The 21,892-nt window shown below is 37.3% G+C and overlaps 1 protein-coding gene across 1 annotated transcript in view; it reads right to left on the bottom strand.

Annotated features, from left to right (window-relative positions):
• LOC136835544 (caveolin-3-like) overlaps window positions 1-21,892 on the bottom strand; it is a 60,139-nt gene that overhangs the window by 1,931 nt on the left and 36,316 nt on the right. Inside the window, 3 exon segments of the mRNA XM_067099191.1 lie at window positions 908-1,050; window positions 1,053-1,086; window positions 21,645-21,802. Of these exon segments, the coding sequence (XP_066955292.1) occupies window positions 908-1,050; window positions 1,053-1,086; window positions 21,645-21,802 (335 nt within the window).

Below are 21,892 nucleotides of genomic sequence, written 5' to 3'. Positions count from 1 at the left end.
GAATTTTGCTGATCAGACGACCAAGCGACATAGACAAATGAAAATATGCAGGCGTGTGTGAAAATACAGGTATGAGTAACACAGTTGCTATACTGTTGGTCGTCTGGTCAGGAAAGTTAAAAGATTTTGGGTCTGGTTGCTCTTGGATGAGTGACTACCAAGAAAGGTCAAACGACATCGGCGTAAGAACCTTGCATATCTGTGAGGCAATGAACAGGACAGCCAACCACGTCCTGACAATGTTTGCCCGAAACCAGAAAGGTTTCACCTTTTGGAGCCACCCCTTTCACTGGAAGAAATATGAATGGTGATATATATATATATATATATATATATATATATACATATATATATATATATATATATATATATATATATATATATACTGTATATATATATATATATATATATATATATATATATATATATATATATATATATATATATGCATATACATACACACATACATATAGAAATATAACACAATTAGCTGTGGAACAGAAATAAATTTCTGACTCACATCAGAATCGAACCCAGGTCTTTCAAATGAAAGATCTTGGTTCGATCCTGATGTGAATCAGAAATTTATACACATATATCTATATATATATATATACTATTCAGAAAATGAACCCTATTCAGATGGAACAAGCCCACAATGCCACTGACTTGAAACTCAAGCTTCCAAAGAATATTAAGGTGTTCATTAGGAAGAAGTAAGAGGAGGTTAAAGGGAAATACAGAAAAAAAGATATCTCACTTATTAAAAAAGAAAAAATAAATTAATGATTAGTCAATCGATATAAATAAATATATATATATATATATATATATATATATATATATATATATATATATATATATATATATATATATGGGAAGCTGTATAGTCAACAGTCAAACTTACGTTGAATGCAAGGCAGGCGAACTGGCACCCGTTGCAGAAGGCGATGAGAGGCGCGCACAGAATAACCAAGAATACGTAACAGCAGCGGCGCGTCCCATCGTAACAGGATATAGAGCAATTCCAGCATTTGTCCGGTGTGCGAGTCCCTCCGCCTCTCCTATGATGTCATCCCACAGGATCTGAAAGCACACAGGTGGTAAGAGAGGAAGGATACTGTATTCATCCTGGACAATGCTTTACAAGCGTCTAATTAAAAGGAAGCAAGCATTTTTATACAGTGTACACACATATATGTAATTATAGTATATACATAAATAAAACACAGCTTCTGTATATATATATATATATATATATATATATATATATATATATATATATTCATCCATAAATGCATATTATATATACATATAATACATTATATATATCTATATCTATATATATAAATTATATATACACATATATATATAATAATATATATATATATATATATATATATATATATATATATATAATATATATATATATATATATTGGATTTTCAACAAAATGAGGAACATAACCGTCTATAAATGTGGTCTCCTTTTCAGCCCTTACCTGCAGATGTATCGAAATGGGGTCTCTATACACCCTTCCTTTGTAATAGTGAAAGCTCTGTCGAGTTCCGGGTTTTTAGATTTTTTTATATTTCACTAGCTTTTCTCTTTTGATTTTTCACAGTTTTATTTTTCATTTTCGTTTTAATTTATTTCATGTCTACATGCATTTTGGATCTTTTTTATATCAATCAAAGTAAATATTTTCAAGTGTAATATGAATATTCGTTTTCAGTTGCCCGATGAGTGTGAAACATATGCCTCTGAAGCTAGTTGCAAGAGCTGATTTCTGTTTCAATTATTAGTCTCCGATTTCCACTGAACCTTTACATTCCTAATATATGATTTCATCACTCCAAATTCAGGTTAGAACAAGAAACCTTTTCTTCGGCATTCGAGAGCAATGTAGAATAAAGAATAAGGCTTTCAATGGAAGTGTTTTTCTCCTGCTAGCGACTGCTCATCGTGTTTCAGCAGAGGCATTATAGGGAATTTGTGAATTTCTGTCACTGAGAGTAACGTTATACACAAAGGAATGGACTAGCCAGTCTACGGAGGGCCGTTGTAAGGATTATCCTTACTCGGGAAAAGAAGTTACGAGCCAAGCGGCAGGCCGGCCAATCAGCGCTTTTGTTATTGTCGCTTGGAAGCTAATCCATGTTAAGTTTCCCCTAAATGTGCGACCTTATCGTTATTAACGGCAGTGTTATTAATCACTGAGCGGTAGTGTTACCGCTATATTGAATTTATATAACGTAGATCCCATGGAAGTGTGCGATATGGATCAGATCGTCCCAGGATAGCCTGGTGTGAAAAAAAGAAGTAAAATTTCTCGTGTGTCGGTGGCTTCTAGGAGTGGTAGGCTAAAGGTAGAGCTAATTTGGATGATGTTCAGGTGGTGGTGATAATGATAATTATGGACCTTCTCCGGTAACAGGACCTGGTGATAGTGATGTTATTGAGCAAGGCAGTGACATAACAGGTGAAGGGTAAAGAGGAGAGCAGTGATATTAGGTGGAAGAAGGGAAAAGGTCACAAGATTGCTGAAAGGTTAGCCTAGTGTGAAAAGACAGAAGATATAGTTAATACGATTATAGCCTAGTGACAGTGAAACCCCAGATGATGACTGGGTGCATCCCTGTAACAGTGATAGTGATATAGGATGCGATGATCCATCCTCTTGTGCCACTAGCACTAGTTTTCGAAGCTTGTGCCACCGCCAGGAGTAGGCTAGCTCCTAACCTCTGGGAACGTCAGCTGGTGAGGTTGAACACCCAGTACAGCGTGAAAAGGAAGAAAAATGGTTAATAGACCAGAAACAAAGTTTGTTAATGCTGCTAAAAGGAGAAAAAAAACTTTGGTCTAACCTACCAAAGCTTTCTTAAGGAGGCTGGTACCAAGAAAACTTTCACCAAGAAGGCTATTTACCTTGCAAGTGCAAGAACGATTTTTTTTGTCGAATTGGGGGATGAGGTGATTCATGTGATCATCCTCAAGACAAACTGGTCAACGGGAGACCACAGCATGCAGACAACATAACTGTAGATAAACATTCGTTGGGAACTCATCAAGAAGAAATGACCTGAGGCCGAGGAAAGCAAGAAGCGGTCATTGGGCTACTCTATTACCTTCAGGGGTAAAGAAACAACAATCTGCAAAGGCAGCTTTCATCTCCATTGAAGTAATGAAAGCTGTGAGGACCCTAGTTGCTATGGAAAAGTTGTCTGAAGGAGGAACAAGAATAAACGACCTGTGGGGCATGAACCCAAGCACCAGGAAAGTAACAGGGGCTGTGTTAGGCGTCCCAGAACACAAACGACTTATGCCAGTTTGTTCCAATCACTACACCCAAAGGCACACCTTGAACCGGCGGTATTTAGAGTTTCATGTCAGCATCAGGGCACTGTACAAAAAATACCGCGATTGAATGGACGTCAGCTAGTCTGCTGTCATTCTCGCTGTCACCATGGTGAAGTTTAGATATTACAACACTCTTTGATGAAGACCCGTGCTTGTCTATGGATTAATACTTCTGACTACTCGACGAAAATGATAATCAAGAATCAAACTCTTATTTTGGTAAGTAAAACTATGTCATCCAATTTTTTTTTTTTTTTGCGTGGTGAGTAAAACTTATTTTTGTCATCCATTTTTTCATGCCTTTTAATTAATTAGTGATTATTTTTAATCGTTAATTACCACCATCTTGATTATTATATATTATTCATATTTTTTGGGGAATATTATTACCAGTTTCCATGTTTATTGCGTTTATTAACTTTGTGCTATTAGCTTTTGGGATTTTTTATTAGTCATCATTACCTTCATCATTAATAAATATGCACAGGTTTGTTATGATTATTATTTACATACTCTGTGACATGTTTATTGCTGTATGTTAACTGTGACAATGTTTCTTTGGAAATTTTTGCAAAAGACGAAAAATTATTTACAAATTTGGGGTCGGAGCGAACTTTTTCCATTACTACCATACAACATTGTTAAAAAAAAACACACACACATAAACAGTATCTTGCAGGATTTTAAACTATAAAACATGATCAGACACATTTCGGTGCAAAAATAGGGGAATTGGAAAAAAAAACCGCACATTTTTCTATAAATATTTCATAATCTAATAAACTGTTTTAAATATTATTACATAGGCATAATGTGTATAGAAATTTAGTTCTTATTTTTTGAAAAGATGTAATATCATGTTCTCAAATTATAGTATTATAACGACGTGAAAATATCTTATTTTCAGTCGCGATTTACTCAATTTTTAAAAAAGGACACATAGCATGTTTCTCGAGTGGCGAACTCATATTGGGACGATCTTAATTTCATGCCATGGCACAAAAGCAGCATTATTTCATCAGTATTTTCATTATAGTTTCGTATCAGTTAAATTACCAGTACCCCTCATAACAAGCCGAAACAACGCTGCCTCTCCTCTCTGTCTGTCTGTCAGTCTGTCTCCTAGAATGATCTCTTAGCCTTTAAGGTCATGTTTTGTCACCATTGCAACCCCTCCCTTTACGTATAGCTATTTAGGACATTCTCTCTCTCTCTCTCTCTCTCTCTCTCTCTCTCTCTCTCTCTCTCTCTCTCTCTCTCTCTCTTTGGAACAAATGAAATTGGAAGTGATCTCTGCATTTTCCAATTTCATTTATTCCTAAGATATCCGTTTTTCACGCAAACGGTAATGATAGCAATAACCTTAGCTTCCCTCTTCATTCACTGTCATGGTGTTTTGTGAAGGAGAAAGGGGAGTCTTTAAGTAAATTTAAGGGTACCACTGCTCTTTACGGTACATTTTGGTCGTGGGAAATTTTTTTCTGTTCGTCTCTCAATAAGGACAATAAACACACACACAAACACGCACAAACCTATAACTACATAGCTTATATTATTTGGACACGAAGGTGATAACGTAAATTAGGCGACTTCTGATAAATAACCGGATTTCATTTGTGATTAAAACAACTTATTCATTAAAAAAAATTTTTCATGTGAAACTGACGGGTTCAAAATTAATTCGCATGTTTTTGTCTGTTTGTTTGTGTACTGCATGTCTTTGCACACAGGAAAGACATGGGCATGAAAAGAAAGTTTCAGTAAAATGCTGTGTCTCTGTGGACGGAAGACACGTAATTATCGTGAAAAAAAAAGGAAATGAAAAATATACCTCTCGTCCTACATTTACTGAAATGTGAAAAATGTCTGAAGTATAACAGGGCGTAGTTGAACAGGTTGAGTGATCATCAGTATCATCTCAGAGGCGTAATTATGAAGGGTGGAGTTCCAGCCATTGTTTTTAAACACACACACACACACGCATACAGACAGAGAGAGAGAGAGAGAGAGAGAGAGAAAGGGAGAGGGAGAGAATCATAACAAAAATGAGAAGAGTGGAAGAATGGTATGTCGATCGCAGGAAGTGAAAGGGCGCGCCCGCGGAAAGTCAGAACGCAAACAAAAACCGTTGTGAAATTTTAATTGTTTTACGTAGCGCAGACGCACAATTTATTCTTTTACCAAGCCATAGCTTGGATATGTCATTTAAGTATTAGACATGGTTGGAGGGTTGGAATTCCTACAAAAAGTTTTTTTTTCTATTCCTGTAGCCGTATACGTGTTAGCATGCAAAGCTCCCAAAATAAGGGCATATTGTTATATCATCTCTGGTGCAAGAGTTCCCTTTTGTGGAGCAGAAAGGGGTGATTTTAGTAATATAAGAAAAAATCCATTTTTGTGAATGTCCAAAGCGCACGTCATCTGATGTATAGAACTGCTCCGAAATTATTTGCTGATCCCAGTGACAGGAACACCCTCGCATAGCCTTTTCTTCCATTGGAGGATATTCCTTATCGGTGCCTTTGCCATAAGGCCAGAGAACTGAGTGGGAAATCTCAGGGCAGAGTATTTTGTTAAATGTTACCCTGTCCGCCACCTTGGCCACCAGATAAGTTAGGCAGTGAAGTCTGGGAAGTAACACGCATTATTTATTTTCATGTGTATGGGTCTAAAACGGTACCATATCAGTAAGCGCCTGGGTTATGTTGTTGTTTTTGAGCGGTTTTCATCTCGTGTTCTTGGTAACAAAGCCACCGTTGAGATTCTCCGAAGGAGGTTAGTGCCGTCAGTGCACCTCATGCGGTGCACTGTAGGCATTACCTAAGTTCCTTTGCGACGTCCCTTTGGCCCCTAGCTGCAACCCTTTGTCATTCCTTTTACTATACCTTTGTTCATATCCTCTCTCTTCCATCGTACTTTCCACCCTCTCCTGACAATTGTTTCAGTGCAACTGCGAGGTTTTCCTCCTGTAACACCTTTCAAACCTTTTTGCTGTTGGTTTCCGTTCCAGCGCTAAATGACCTCATAGGTCCCAGCGCTTGGCCTTTTGCCAAAATTTTATATTCCATTCCATTGTTGAGATTTCTCCGCTGACGTCCACATTCTCCATCCAATTCCTCCCCAAGGGAGAGGCAAGGCAGACTTTTCCCTCATCTTGGAGGTCCAGTAGACTGGTAACAGTTAACTGATGAACTGACAACGTGCAACCTGACGTCGACAGTGTCGTGGTCATGGAGGCTCAAAGTATATAATTCGGCTAAAATGGAATAGAGCCATCTCAGTCAAATTTCATTCATGAAACATCCGCTCGTTCATTCTTGCTTTGTAAATACTCTCGCGTCTTTCATCCACGTGCTTTTTAAAAAATTGGATAAAATGGTAATTATTATTATTATTATTATTATTATTAAAAATATTAATAATAATAACAATAATAATAACTAATAATAATTATTATTATTATTATTAAAAAAATAATAATAATAATAATAATAATAATAATAATTAATTATTATTATTATTATTATTATTATTATTATTATTATTATTATTATTATTATTATTCAGAAGAATAGACCCTTTTCATATGGAACAAGCCCACAACAGGGGCCATTGACTGGAAATTCAAGCTTCCAAAGAATATGGCGTTCATTCGAAAGAAGTAACAGATGATAATGGGAAATACAGAAATAAGAGATCAGTTATTCGAAAAACAGACCAATTAACAAATAAATAAATAAGTAAAAATGTCAGTAAATTATTAAAATACAAGAAGAATTGTATTAGGGGTAATGTGCGTGCATCTTCAGCAACTTTCAAAGTTTCAATTGCACCAAATGCTCAGGGAGACTGTTCCACAGTCAACGGTGTGAAGAATAAAGGACCTCTGGAACTGAGGAGTTCGACAGCGAGGCCCATTTACTGCATATTGGTGCTGGTAAAAACTGACTCTCAATTATAAGAACCTCTGTGTAAAGTAATGGCAGTTCAAACCAAGGTTAAGGAATCTCAAACTTACTACAGTGTAACTGAAAAACCTATTTGTATCATAATCCCCTAAACTTGAAATGTTGAGGCCAGCTTCTTACAATGGTTTTGCTTATGTAATGATGTACTAGGTATATACCTATTCATTATGAACTTCCACCTGTTTCGTCAATAAACGTACAAAGAAATAAGGAGACCAATATTGACCCAAATCTGTCACATCACTAGTAATTCGTATTTCGATTCACTAATTAATCTCCATTGATAGGTATATACTGTAATTAAACAAAATTGGTAAATTTTTTTTTTTGAGTAGCCTTCAACCCCTTTCTGTATAATCAATGCATCGTTGATTATGTTTTAGTTGATAGATACTTATACTCTACATTTTTTATATATGTATATATATAATATATATTTTATATAACATATATATATCTATATAAATCCAAATATATATATATATATATATATATATATATATATATATATATATATATATATATATATATATTATATATATATATATATATATATATATATATATATATATATATATATATATATATATATATATATAAATATAAATATCTGATATATATACTGTATCTTCTTCTTTACATATATGAGGTCTCCCGTGATGCCTTCTTTTGAAGGACTTTGATTTGGCTTTTTGGGGTAAAAACTTTGTAGTCCCGATCGGCTGCCCTGCCTGACATCGCTTAGACCCGTTATTGTGTACATGTATTGTACCAGTTCACCAGCTCTTTCTCCCAGCGGCGAGGAGTTGTTGCAGTGAGTCGACAGTCGAAATGTGTGAGGTGTCTGTTATGTTTTAGAAGATGTTGGAGTGGCTTTGTTTGTGTGTAATAGTCACAACACCCATTTGCTTTTAAGCAAACCTATCCGTTGATTACATACATAATCCCAGGGTGTCTACGCGGATAGCAAAGTGTCACCTCTCTGACCGGTAGGCTCTTGGTTGAACCCGCGCCACAGACCTCCTAAGAAGTCGAGGGCTGCTGCCTTAACCAACTTGGCCATCGAGGCTCTATAAATATATATATATATATGTATATATATATAAGCATTAAGCTACAAACGTCCTTTATTATCCAATTCGCTCTACCTTGGAAATAATATATTTTCATATATGTTTCCCAAAGGGGAATTTTTTAGTTGATAACAAGTTCGTCGTATCGTGGGCTCGAACCATGGAAGACAAGAACTCAGGACTACAGTGACGCACATTATAACCACACAGCCAACAAGTGAGGTATAAGTTGATACCGACTCGTACATACAAATCCCCGTCGAACTCAGGTATTTGTAATTAGAATCGGTATCATCCCACCTCTCCCATGCTAACCATGTAGTGCGTTTGTCGCACGCAGCCATTTTATCACATTACCGTGATTCATATACAAGCATTAAGCTACAAACGTCCTTTAATATCCAATTGGATATTAAAGGACGTTTAAGTTTAATGCCTGTATATGAATCACGGTGATATGATGAAATTCATCCATATATACAGTATATATATATATATATATATATATATATATATATATATATATATATATATATATATATATATATATATGTATATATATAATATAAAATCTGTCGTTCCGTTTAATGTTTTTCCAATAGCCATAATGACCTCATATACATCTCGACTTTAGTCCCCCATTTTTGGATACGATGGTGTATGTTACCCCCCTCCCCAATAAGTTAAAAATTTCGTATCATATCACGGAAGCTTTTACGTTTATTTCCAGTTCAGATTCAAGGCTTTCAGAGGTTAGAGCATCCATGAATGCACGAAATCTAGAAATCAAGAGGTTACTGTTGTAATAACAATAAATGCATACGTAAATACAGTGATAAATGTATAGGTGGATAGACTGATAGATTTACGCTTAGTGGTTGAGTTGTTATAAATATTGTTTATATTTTCTTTATATTTTCACTACTAACATCATTATTGTTGCCTTCCCGCAAGGAGGGGCTAATTTGATCGAAATGTCTGCTGTCAGAGTCAGATTTAAACCACTATTAACTAATTTTAACAAATTTTAAAGATTTTTAGTTTTCTGTAAAAGAAAACTATTGAGATGGCTATTTGTCCGTCCGTCCGCACTTTTTCTGCCCGCCCTCAGATCTTAAAAACTACCGAAGCCAGAGGGCTGCAAATTGGTATGTTGATCATCCACCCTCCATCATCAAACATACCAAATTGCAGCCCTCTATCTCCAGTAGTTTTTATTTTATTTAAAGCTAAAGTTAGTCGATCGTGCGTCTGGCACCGCTATAGGTGCCAACAACACGGGCTACCTATGGGCCGTGGCTGAAAGTTTCGTGGGCCGCCGCTGAGAGTTTCATGGGCCGTGGCTAAGAGTTTCATACAGCATTATCGGCTGTACAGAAAACTCGATTGCGCCGAAGAAACTTCGGCGCATTTTTTACTTTTTTTTTTTTTTGTAGATTCAGTATGTCCCAGAGAACTGTTGATTAATTTTGGATCCAGATTATTTCGATTGCTTTGCTTATTGTCTCTGCTATTTCCTAGAGGAAAGTCGGCCGGGTAATGAAGAATTAGAGAAATTTATTTCTGGTGATGAAATTCATTCTCCTATAATGTGTTCGATTCACAATAAGCTGTGAGGTCCCGTTGCTAAGTAACTAATTGGTTCTTAGACATGTAAAATAAGTCTAATCCTTCAACGGGCCAGCCTAGAGCTATTAATCAGCTCAGTGGTCTGGTTAAACTAAGGCATACTTAACTTTTTCCTAGAGGAAAGCAAAAAAAAAGCAAAATATAAGTGATGCGGAATGTTTGGGTATACCTAGACCACCTAAAGACAGATCTATTTCCGGTGGCCTTGATTATTGGATGTACAGAAAACTCGACTGCGCCGAAAAAACTTCGGCGCATTTTTTGCTAGTTCTTCTAGCTTCTGTTTCGGCTTGGTCTGTAATCAAGGTGCCCTTCGCTCTGCTTCTTATCTCAGCGCTCTTCCAGATCCCACCACTTCCTCCTCCTCCTCTCCTTGACATACTTTTTTATCCGGGGTTATCCGTCGGTTCTTTTCATCTCCTTTTGTGATTACGCGTCGTCCGTAACTCGTACAATAGGAATTTGGCAACTGGGCGTGTGAAATATCTTGCATCCTGTCATTGAAGATCCTGCCGCAGTCGTGGAAGAACTTCATGGATTTATTTTCTCGGTGTTTTCGTCTGTATCAAGACTTCTTAATTTATTCCCTCTTCTGGATGTTTGCTTAATAGATCACTTCATTTCATTTCTTCTTCTTGCTCTCTGTTGTCGATTTCAGACGCTTCGCTCCATAACTCTTCTTTGTTTGTTCAATTACAACTGGTACGTGCAATTACAACACTTTAGTCTTCTACTACTATAATACTGGTGGTGTTAATAATACATCCAACCCGCTTCGGATAAAGAGCCCAATCACTCTCACTATCTTCTTATTCTTAGCATCCTAGGCCCCATAGGGGGGTAGAGCCGTCAGTGCACCTCACACGGTGCACTGTAGGCATTATCTCAAGGTTCTTTGCAGCGTCCCTTCGGCCTCTAGCTGCAACCCCATTCATTCATTTTACTGTGCCTCCATTCATGTTCTTTCTTCTATCTTAGTTTTCGCTCTCGTCTAACAGTTGTTTCATAGTGCAACTGCGAGGTTTTCCTCCTGTTACACCTTTCAAACCTTCTTACTACCAGTTTTCCTTTCAGCGCTGAATGACCTCATAAGTCCCAACGCTTGGCATTTAGCCTAAATTCTGTATTCCAATTCCAGCCTGTTTTCCCACGCATAAAATGTTCTAATTTTTTAGTTCTATTTTTCAATAAAGCATCCAATAATTCTGTTGTTGAAAACTTCATGAAATCTGGTTTGAATACTTTCAAAAGTCTTCAATTGTGAGTTCTGTTTTCTAACAACGCTTAATGAATCTGTTGTTGAAAACTTCATGAAGTCTTGTGTAAATTCATTCTGATTGCTTCAGTTATTCAGTTCTGTTTTCAGAAGAACGGCTAATAAATCATGCAGTCCCGCTTAAATGCTATGCTGACTCAACTGGGCGTTCACAACCGAAGTATTTAATTCTTTAATAGATGAACAATGTATCTTTACAAACCAGATGAAATACAGGACTTTTAATTGAGTGGAACTTACAAGAATCAAGTCCATTCTGTTGCGAGTGATGCACGCCTACAGTACTTCATTTCCACTTCAAGTCAACTTGAAGGTGTAGTAAGAAGATATTGGGTGGCAGTACACAATGATCATTATTTTCCGAACTATCTGAAACCCTCTCACCGTTCACAAAAATGTTGCGGTCAGTTAAGCACAGATTTTCAGTGCGAGGAAATGGAGTCCTGCGTTATCAGGTCAGTCAAGTGGCACTTGACATATCTTTACAACCTAGTTGGCATTAACATTGCCAACGTACCCAAATGGACATGAATTATTTATGAGTCAAGGTGAAACTATTTAATCAATTTATCCAAATCGGTACCAGTGGCTCCAATACCTTTAAGCGAACACAGACATTATCAGGCCAAATGGACATTGATGTAACGTGTATGGCCACGTGGTTATCGACTATCTGCAGTGTAGTCAGGCACCAGCATTATCAGAGTAACTAAGAGATCACTGATATTACCAATGTCCTTAGTGGCCAGAAACGTTACCTGCCGTTATAGCTGAGTGGACGTTATTAACAGAGTGGCTGCTGCCATTGCTAGTGAGCCAAGAGGACATAGACTTTTTTAATGTGTTTCCCACCAGTTGTAATATTTATGAAGAGCCATAGATGAAGTTGTTGCTGTCCTCTGTAACCTCGAAATTATTGCTGATGTTTCACTTTCACCTGGCTATGCTGCTGATTTTACTACTATTACTACTGCTACTTCTACTATAGCTGTTACTATCAAAGTTATTACTATTACTATTACTATATCGTTATTGCAGAGACTGCATTCCAACCGCTGCTTGTACGTTTCATATTACAAATGTCACCAAGGTTTATGTATTTACGAATAAATATGTTACTTCTGCGACCACTACTTATATAATGTTAATAATAATGCCACTACTAATACGACTACTACTACTACAGCTGCTCTTACTATCACTAATTCTATCAAGTGTGATACTGGTTCGTATGTGACTTCATTTGCTCTTAAAACAGAATCTCTTATAAATGTCATGTTACCACTGCAAGACTTCTCTTTTACGCATCTCTTAACTCTTCACAACAAAACCATAAATTCTGATTAATTTGATCCAGTATATAGTCTACATATTGCAGCTGATACTTATAGTTCATACTGCCCAAGTTTTACTAACCCCTGTGAAGGAATTTATATAGGCCTATTTAAATTCTGTAGGTACATGTGATTTTAGTTTTCTAAGCTCTCGAGATAATGCTAGTACTGGTGACCTTCCTTTTATTAAAAAAGTATACTTTTAATAACCTACTTTTAATAACTTGTCTACTACTTACTCCTTTAAATCTAATGTTACCTACAACTATTAAAAAGATGGCGTTACTTGGCTGATGTCTGTGCTTACACTACAAGCAATTTATGAGTATTGCTAAGTATTACAATAAAATCTAGTTGCGTGTGAAAATAGCAGCTACTGCTACTACTACTGCTACTGCTACTAGTACATCTACTACTAAAGATATCAGTACCACTGTTATCTTAGGACAGGACCCAACACTACTATAGTGAGCCCTTTTTACAGAATTTACCACCTAAGTTCAAGCAAATCAACTTTTAATTTGAATAAAAAAAATAAATTTTAATGGATAACAACCATTTCTCTACACTACCAAGCAGATTTTTAAAGAATTTTAGAAGCTTTTCTAGAGTTCTACATTCATTGTGTAGCTTACATTTGTTTAAAGCTAAATTATGTTCGACTTTTATAGATAATCGGCAACAGTGATGGAACAAGGAGGCAATCTTTAGTGCGTCAATTCTCATATCAGTTTATTTCTGGATTACTGAAAGGTCTTACTATCACAACTACTCTTGCTTCTTCAGTTGCTGGTATTGCTGCTGCTTTTACTTCTGCTTCTACCTATGATGCAATAACTGCCATGAATAGATGGTGGATGATAATTACAAAAAATTCTTAAATTTGGCTAAAAATGAAATCTAGTGGAGACTTTACTGTTGATAATATTGACAGAATTGATTACTGGGCAAATAACTACACTTGCATGACTATCAGGTTTACATTACTGTGCATAATAATATGACCACATTAATCTTGTCTAGTAAAATTTTCAGTAATATTTACAAGTGAAATCAACTCAGTAAGTGTTAGGAGATGAACTAGATTTTCTTTCTGAAGAGTTTCCACGTGAAATTAGTGCAGGAAGCTCCATGTGGTTTTAATCAACACTGTTATTCCAGTCATTAAATTTATGAATGCCGAGTGGAATAGTATACAGATGTCTCATGTTCTAAACTGTTTATAGTTTGGTTACAGTAAATAATACCCTACTATTGCATTCAGTGTCCATAATGACAGGACACATCTCTCTGTAATTGCCAAATTAAGATTTCACATGCAAATGTAGATATGGGATTTTATCATTTCCCTTTTTTTCCAGGAACTTCCACCTTCCTCTATAGTTTGTAAATTGGCTTCCAATTTTGTTTGCACCTTGTTCCCTTTTTGTAAATTATTCACTGTACACCTAATAGCAAACATTCATGCAGTTTTCAAGGACTGGGCCAAAACAGTGAGATTCGTAGAGTATTTAGGAACTGTGGTTCACATGCTTCTCATGATGTAGAGCAATTGATTATTACTTTTGCTAAAAGCGACAGGCTAGTCTCTGGGACTGGTTCATGCGTTACCTCAGTCCTTCTTGCCATCATTATCCTTTAGTTAGAGAAGTGTATTGCTTTCTGCTGGAATATATGGTGGTTCTTCTAAATGCTGAGAGTACCTACTACTACTACCTACTGTGGAATGTAGAAGACTGTGGCATTCACTAAAAGAGAAAATAAGCACAGATGGTAGAACTATACTCACAATACTTTTTACAGAAGCAAAGCTGCTAAGCAAGATGGTTACTACTGAGGCAGCCAGCTACGTGATACAGTAACGTCACGCAAGAGGCATATTGCCAAGTTCCTAATCTATATACAGGAATTCTGACTAAGTATGACTATGATGCTCATCTGCGTAAACGGGACAAGTGCTGATCGAAGTCTCTCTGCCAGAATGGAAGGAACTAGTTACTGATACTCATACTTTTCTGACCTACCAACCTCAGGACTGGTGATGGCGGTGGACCAGCAGACCCATTGTTTCCGTTTTCCAACCTTGGGACACATACATTCATTCATTAAATGATTAGCAGTGGCATTGTAGACATAAGATTTAGAACACTTTCACGTGCTTGTTCTTTCTTTAATCCCTCTTGTCCTACAGTGGCCAGACTAGATTTGAGCCGCTCTCTCCATTTCAGACACTTCAAAATCAGATCAGAACACTGCCACCTAGGTGACCATTCATATCCAAAGGCTCCCATAATATTATTTTCAGGTCTTGCTGATATTCAGCATTATCTGAAGATTCTTCAACCCACTCCTCACAAAAGGCAACTTGTAAAAGCAAGTATTTTTCTAATGTTGTAGATAAGTTATCTGGCTGTGACTGTTGATAGCGATAAGAAAAGGAGAGAATTACTCTGATCAAACACACAATAAGAAACTCATAATTTAGCCGTGGTCATACGGATGTCATCTGATAAGTCAAGTAGCCGGTCAGTAAGGTAGGAGTGACAGAATGGGGGAAGAGTGGAAGACAGACAGGAGGATGAGGAATAAGAAGAAGGGGTGGGAGGCCTAGGAGATGGGAGGGTCGTTCGGTCCTAAAGTTGTCCACCCTTCGGAGGCAACACCCACAGAGGGAACCACATTCCACAGCCTCATTTTGAGCGGTACCCGAGCGGAAAGCCATCAGATACCTACCTTTTTCGCCTTCGGATAATTTAGGGTTTTTTCTTTCTTTTCAACTCATTCTCTGGAACCGCTAGAGTTTGAGGATGTAGTTTGATGATAATAATGAGTAATTCGCGGTTTGACACAAATGCACGCTTGAAAATTCTCTATACTGTGCTCTGATACACCCTCCTACATTTCACATTTAGTTCCGGTCAGTTTCCAGCTGTATCTAGATTTTTCCCCAATAATTAGACAGCATTTCCTTTAAACACTTGACGGTCTACCAGAAGCTCTTTGAAGCACACACCGGAATTCCAATACGATTTTTTAATCATTTCCTTCCATTTCCTTCGTCTACTTGATAGTACGGTATGAATGAGACAATTGAATTGATTAATGGGAAAGATACTCCGACTACCATGCTTTGTAGGTTCGTATGAATAAGATAGCCTTGACACTCCCAGCCGTTGAGTCCTGGAGATAAGAGAATGGCCTCTCTGTTTCAATCTCCAGTTTTGATGCTTTATGTGCATCTGGTTAAACGGCTCATTTTCATGTTCATTATCCTGTTCCTGGAATATATTGTCAAGTGGAGTGTCAAGTTTTTATCAGTTTTATTCAGCTACCTGAAGAAGCTCTAGAACTCCCCAAAGACGTTTTATTGTTTACAAAATCCTTGGGCCTATCGGCTTCATGACAGGTAAGCCTCCAGGTAAAATTTTAGTTTTACGTGGATATCTCAAGTTGTGGCCCCCGTTTTTTGCAGCGCCCCTTCGGCCTCCGGCTGCAACTCCTTTCACTCCTTTTACTAGATCTCCATTCATATTCTCTTTCTTCAGTCTTACTTTCCACCTTCTCCTAACAATTGCTACATAGTGCAACTGCGAGGTTTTCCTCCGGTTACACCTTTCAGACCTTCTTACTGTCAATGTCCCTTTCAGCGCTGAGTGACCTCATAGGTCCCAGCGTTCGGCCCTAGGCCTAAATTTCATATTCCTATCCTGTCCTCAAGTTGTGGCATACCTGCTTGCTTACATGACAGTTCCTTGAATCCATGGTTTCTGTGACTTCCAAATGGCTTGTGGTTCTGTGGAATCCCAAGTTAAGGTACACTAACCCTCGCGCTGCGCAGTTACTGTACTGTAATACACTTGTTCATTTTTCTTCATGCACTTTCGAAAACAACGACCCAGACTAGGGATTAAGCTGATTACAGCCATAATTATTCTCCCTCTTCTGTCTAATCAGGTGTTTCTCTGATGTTATGAGTGTAATTTTAATGTACCAGTGGCATAATAAATAAAAATCAGAAGCAATGGAAGTAATTTGGAAAAGATCTTTAAAGTAGCCAAGGTGTCAGAATAAGATAACAGATTTATGTTTATCACTGTGTACTCACAGGCACCGTTCATTCGTAATTTACAATTTACATTACACCAGATAAAGGAGTCCGGTAAAGCAAGAACCGGTTACCGTAATGACTGTAATTGCATGGTCTCTCTCTCTCTCTCTCTCTCTCTCTCTCTCTCTCTCTCTCTCTCTCTCTCTTAATGACTTCCGCTACTGTTCTGAGCCGGGTAAAGGTACCTGCTAATTTCGGGATGAGTTCTTTTGGCTTCTCGGGACAAAAAAATGAGTATGAACCGGAAGTAGAGTAGCGTAAGTGCGTGTACGGGATCGCAATTGCGTGTATGTATATGTGTGTATGTGTGTGTATGTGTGTACGTGTGATAGTGTTTCCTTTCTTCATTTTTGTGCTTCTAAGGAGAATCTGAGCTCTGGGAATCAGAAGAAGAGTTTTTGTGACATTTTCTTAGGAACACGAAGGATGAGCTACTAATCAAGTCATACTAAGATTACGATAAGTTTACAGATGATAATTATGGCGATACATTAGATCTATATATCTTGAGTTGATCACTTTAACATTATGTAAGGGGAAACAGTATGAAGAGAGGAGTGAATGAGACGGTCCCAGGGCCCCTAACTTCACAAAGATCGAGAGTAAATGCAAGGTGTAGGTGGATAGGATAGAATAATAATAATTTATTATTATTATTATTATTATTATTATTATTATTATTATTATTATAAAGAATGTGTTAGGGTACCAGTGAGCTGCTAATGAACCTTGCGTGGAGGTGTATGATGCAGCGATGGTACTATGGATTTATTTATGTACTTATAACTTTTCTTAGATTCAGCAGTTGAATTTGACAGTGATGCTGATTTGTCTGCATTTTCAGCCAACCCATTGGGTGGGAATTTACTCTCAATAATAATAATAATAATAATAATAATAATAATAATAATAATAATAATAATAATAATAATAATAATAATCTGGTATAGGCAAGTCCGAAATGGGTGTGCCTTCTAAAAAAAAAGGATAATCATTACCTTATATTTACTTCCGTAGATGGTCTTCCATCAAACAACTGTAAAGCGCTTTCTCTCTCTCTCTCTCTCTCTCTCTCTCTCTCTCTCTCTCTCTCTCTCTCTCTCTCTCTGTTACTCGGCTTTTCGCTATTTTTTCCATCTGCGCGTCAGTCATTAATTTTTTCCTCTTTCATACTGAGATCTTTAACATGAGGGGCCTTGGTTACCTTTCATTCATACCATGTATTACCTACATTCCCAATTAATAATGTGTATATACAGTATATATATATATTCATATATATATAATGTATGTACATATATGTATAAACAATTATATATGCATACATACACATATATATGTGTATATTTTCATATTTGTGTATATATATATATATATATATATATATATATATATATATATATAATTATATATATATATATATAATTATATATACTATATATGTTTATGTGTATATATAATATATATATAGTATATATATATTATATGTATTATATATAATATATATGTGCATATATATTTATATACATTATTTATTATACATAAAGGATAATATATCCATACCCTACGGAACCCCACCCTTTCACTCAAGAAACCTCAAAACAGATTGGGTCACCCGTTTACTGGATACAATACGTTTTGAGAAAAACCTTATAACACGTAATAATCTCCTCTATAATCAGTAATATTTTTCCACCAATCCAACGGATTCATAACAACTTACCTCGTTATGGTCCAAAAGTGGAGAGAGAGAGAGAGAGAGAGAGAGCATTTACGATTCTAGATATCCGTCCGTGTGTAATGACATGGCAGGATACACATCGAGGGATACCGACGGAACCTCTAATTCACCCGCGAAAACTCGGTACCGAGATTTTTCTTTTGTGTTCATCGATAAACTGAGAAATGTTCATCGTCATAATTTTCACCTCGTTGATGACAAACCAGTCTGGCTGACTACTACGAGGAGTTAGTCGTGATTGCTGACAACAGTAATAATACAGTAGTTCTTGGTATCTGCGCGCTATTTATACGTAGATAATTATTAGACTATTAAACTGAGCAACTTTCAGTACAGCGCCATGCGCCTATACAAGCGTAGTACTACAACGGACAGAAGTTTGTTTCATGGAAAACCGAGCAGAATTATTTTGGACAAAAAGGGGAAAAAATGTGTAGCAGGGTGTTTATAATCATTATTTCGCCAACTGGTGCACAAAGCAGACCTTGCCGTAACAAAAAGGACGTAGAAACTCTCGTTGCTTAGATGGCAAAAATGAATCTCCCTTAAGGCCATTTCGACGCTGATCGCCCAGTTTCGAATATCGTGTCAGTGAACTTTGGGAAGCACGGTGGTCTCGGTTTTTGTAATCTTTATAAGGCATTATTCTTCATGTTATAATTATTGTTATTGATGACTATGCTTATTTCTCGTGTTTTCATATTAAAAACACTTTCTTTTACCAGTCTTGGTCATTTGTTCTCACTGTTTTAAAGATAACTATTAATAGGCTGTTGTAATGTCTGTGTCTTTCCAAGAAAAGACAAAATGGGCTCTTCTTCAGATGAGTTCTGCCCCGTTGGCTGTTAGGGCCGTCAGTGCACCTCATGCGGTGCACTGTAGGCATTACTTAAGGTTCTTTGCAGCGTGCCTACAGCCCCTAGCTGCAACCCCTTTCGCTCGTTTTGCTGTAACTCCATTCATATTCTCTTCCTTCTTACTTTCCAACCCTCTCCTAACAATTGATTCACAGTGCAACTGCTTTGAGGTTTTCCTCCTGTTACACCTTTCAAACCTTTCGCTGTCAATTTCCGTTTCAGCTCTGAATGACCTCGTAGGTCCCAGTGGTTGGGCTTTGGCCTAAATTCTATATTCAGTTCAATTCAGTTCAACTGAGTTCTGCCATTGCAACAAGGAAAACATCTAAGTCTGCTCCTCTCCCAAAAATTCGAACTGAAAGTTAAAAAACGAGAATCTTTTTGTTATGTTCCCCTTCGACATCGTACGCAAAAACCTATTCCCTGTCCCGCCCCTCATTATTTGAACCCGTTCTCACTCATTATGGTTAAATGGTCACTCTTATTATCAACTTTCCCATCCCTTTAACGTGGAAAGTGAATGGGAACGATGTTCTTTGAATGAGAGACCTGAAATTACCGAAAAAATCTCCATCGATTGTTTCCCGAAATTCCCGGGCTTTCTCTGCGCGGGTCGAGTGTGCGTTCAGCTACCACCCGGCCACGAACGAAAAACGGCATTGACAGCGGAAAGTTATTTTTCTCACGGTCATCCAGTTAAGCGAAACTTATTTAAGTTATATATATGACTTTCCATAAATATCCCTCTTGGGTGTCGTTTGCCTAGTTCGAATGGTTGAACGCTCATGCACGGAGCAATTGACAAAGATCTTATAGACCTCGATGCCAGGCTTGGCGTGTCTTTGACGGATGCAGATGTGGCTTTCAAAATTACTGTATCACTGAACTGTTGAACCTTATTATTTATCTATCTATTTATCTACTGATTCGTTGATTTTTTGGTAATAACGGTTCAAGACACCTACACAAGTCAAAATCCCTATTTCATTTTTAGTTTTCTGAAAAGGGAACTGTTGTGCCGGCTGTGTCTGTCCGTCCGCACTTTTTTTCTGGCTGCACTTTTTCTGTCCGCCCACATATCTTTAAAACTGCTGAGGCTAGAGGGCTACAAACTGTGATGTTGATCATCCACCCTCCAATCATCAAACATACCAAATTGCAGCCCTCTAACCTCAGTAGTTTTTATTTTATTTAAGGTTAAAGTTAGCCATGATCGTGCTTCTGGCAACGCAACAACACAGGCCACCGCGGCCGGCTGAGAGTTTCATGGGCCGCGGCTCATACAGCATTATACAGAGATCACCGAAAGATAGAGCTGTTGTTGGTGGCCTTGATTATAAGCTGTGGAGAAAACTCGGTTGCGCCGAAGAAACTTCGTCTCAAACTTCGTCTCATTTCTTACTTGTTCCCTTATGTTTCTAACTTTGATAATTGAGTCCCACCTAGGTTTTTCGAGTAGACTTACATAGGCCTAAAGAGTTAGGTGAGTATTAAGTACTTTTTTGAGTCGTTGTCAACCGTATGCACGCAATTGAGACGTTGTGTTGCAAATGATTTTTCTTGCACAGTATGTTCTTTTACTGTATCTCCGTTCCTATTCACTTTCTTCCATCGCACTTTCCACCCTCTCTAACAACTGTTTCATAGTCCAACTGCTTTGAGGTTTTCCTCCTGTTACACCTTTCAAACCTTCTACTGTCGATTTCCTTTTCAGCGCTGAATGACCTCATAGGTCCCAGCGCTTGGCCTTTGGCCCAAGTTCTCTATTTTATTATTCAGCATGCGATAAATTAAATGCAATTTCATTTTCATTAAGGATTCAGGTAACCTTTACAATAATCGATCAAGTTATATATAAAAAAGAACCGTGTTATTAGTGGGATTGATTTGGCGTAGATTTTTCCTTTAGTAGAATAGTAAGTGTAATTTCATCCAAGTGAATAATTAAAAATAATATAGTGTTATGACACTTTCAAAGTGCTTAAGCTATATTTAATTCAATTCATTGTAATTATAAGTGTTGAAATGAGTTACACACATTTATTTAAATGGACGCCGGTCATTGAAGACAATCCAAAAATTCTTTAATTTTCAAAACATGAAAAGTTTAAATCAATTCTACCCACAGTGACTTCTTTCAATACCTCTCATTCAAAACAGTGAAGAAAAAACTTCATTTGAACTTTATCAAATCCACCACCGAAAAAACTTCATTTTTAACGTGATCAAATCCACCTTCAGGGTTACCTGGAGCACTGGGTGAGGGAAATCCTACAAAAATCCCAACGTAATCCTTACCTGGATGTGCGGATTCAAGTTGTTAGGATCCCTGTTGTCCATGGCGAATGGTGACGTCTCTCCTCCCATGCGATTTCCCTTGGCGGACTTCTCCTTGGCCGAGTCCTTTCGGATCTCCTGTGACTCGTCTCCTTCGAGCTTGTTCGGGTCAACGGGTCCTACAGAGAGGGCGGAGGAGGTTTGTGAGTGTCCTGCATTAAAAGGAGGCACGTCTACGATATGCATTTGCGTGTATAAGTTCATAACTA

Source organism: Macrobrachium rosenbergii, chromosome 55 (assembly GCF_040412425.1).
Source record: "Macrobrachium rosenbergii isolate ZJJX-2024 chromosome 55, ASM4041242v1, whole genome shotgun sequence".
NCBI lineage: Eukaryota > Metazoa > Arthropoda > Malacostraca > Decapoda > Palaemonidae > Macrobrachium > Macrobrachium rosenbergii.
This window is presented reverse-complemented; position numbering and strand designations above follow the sequence as displayed.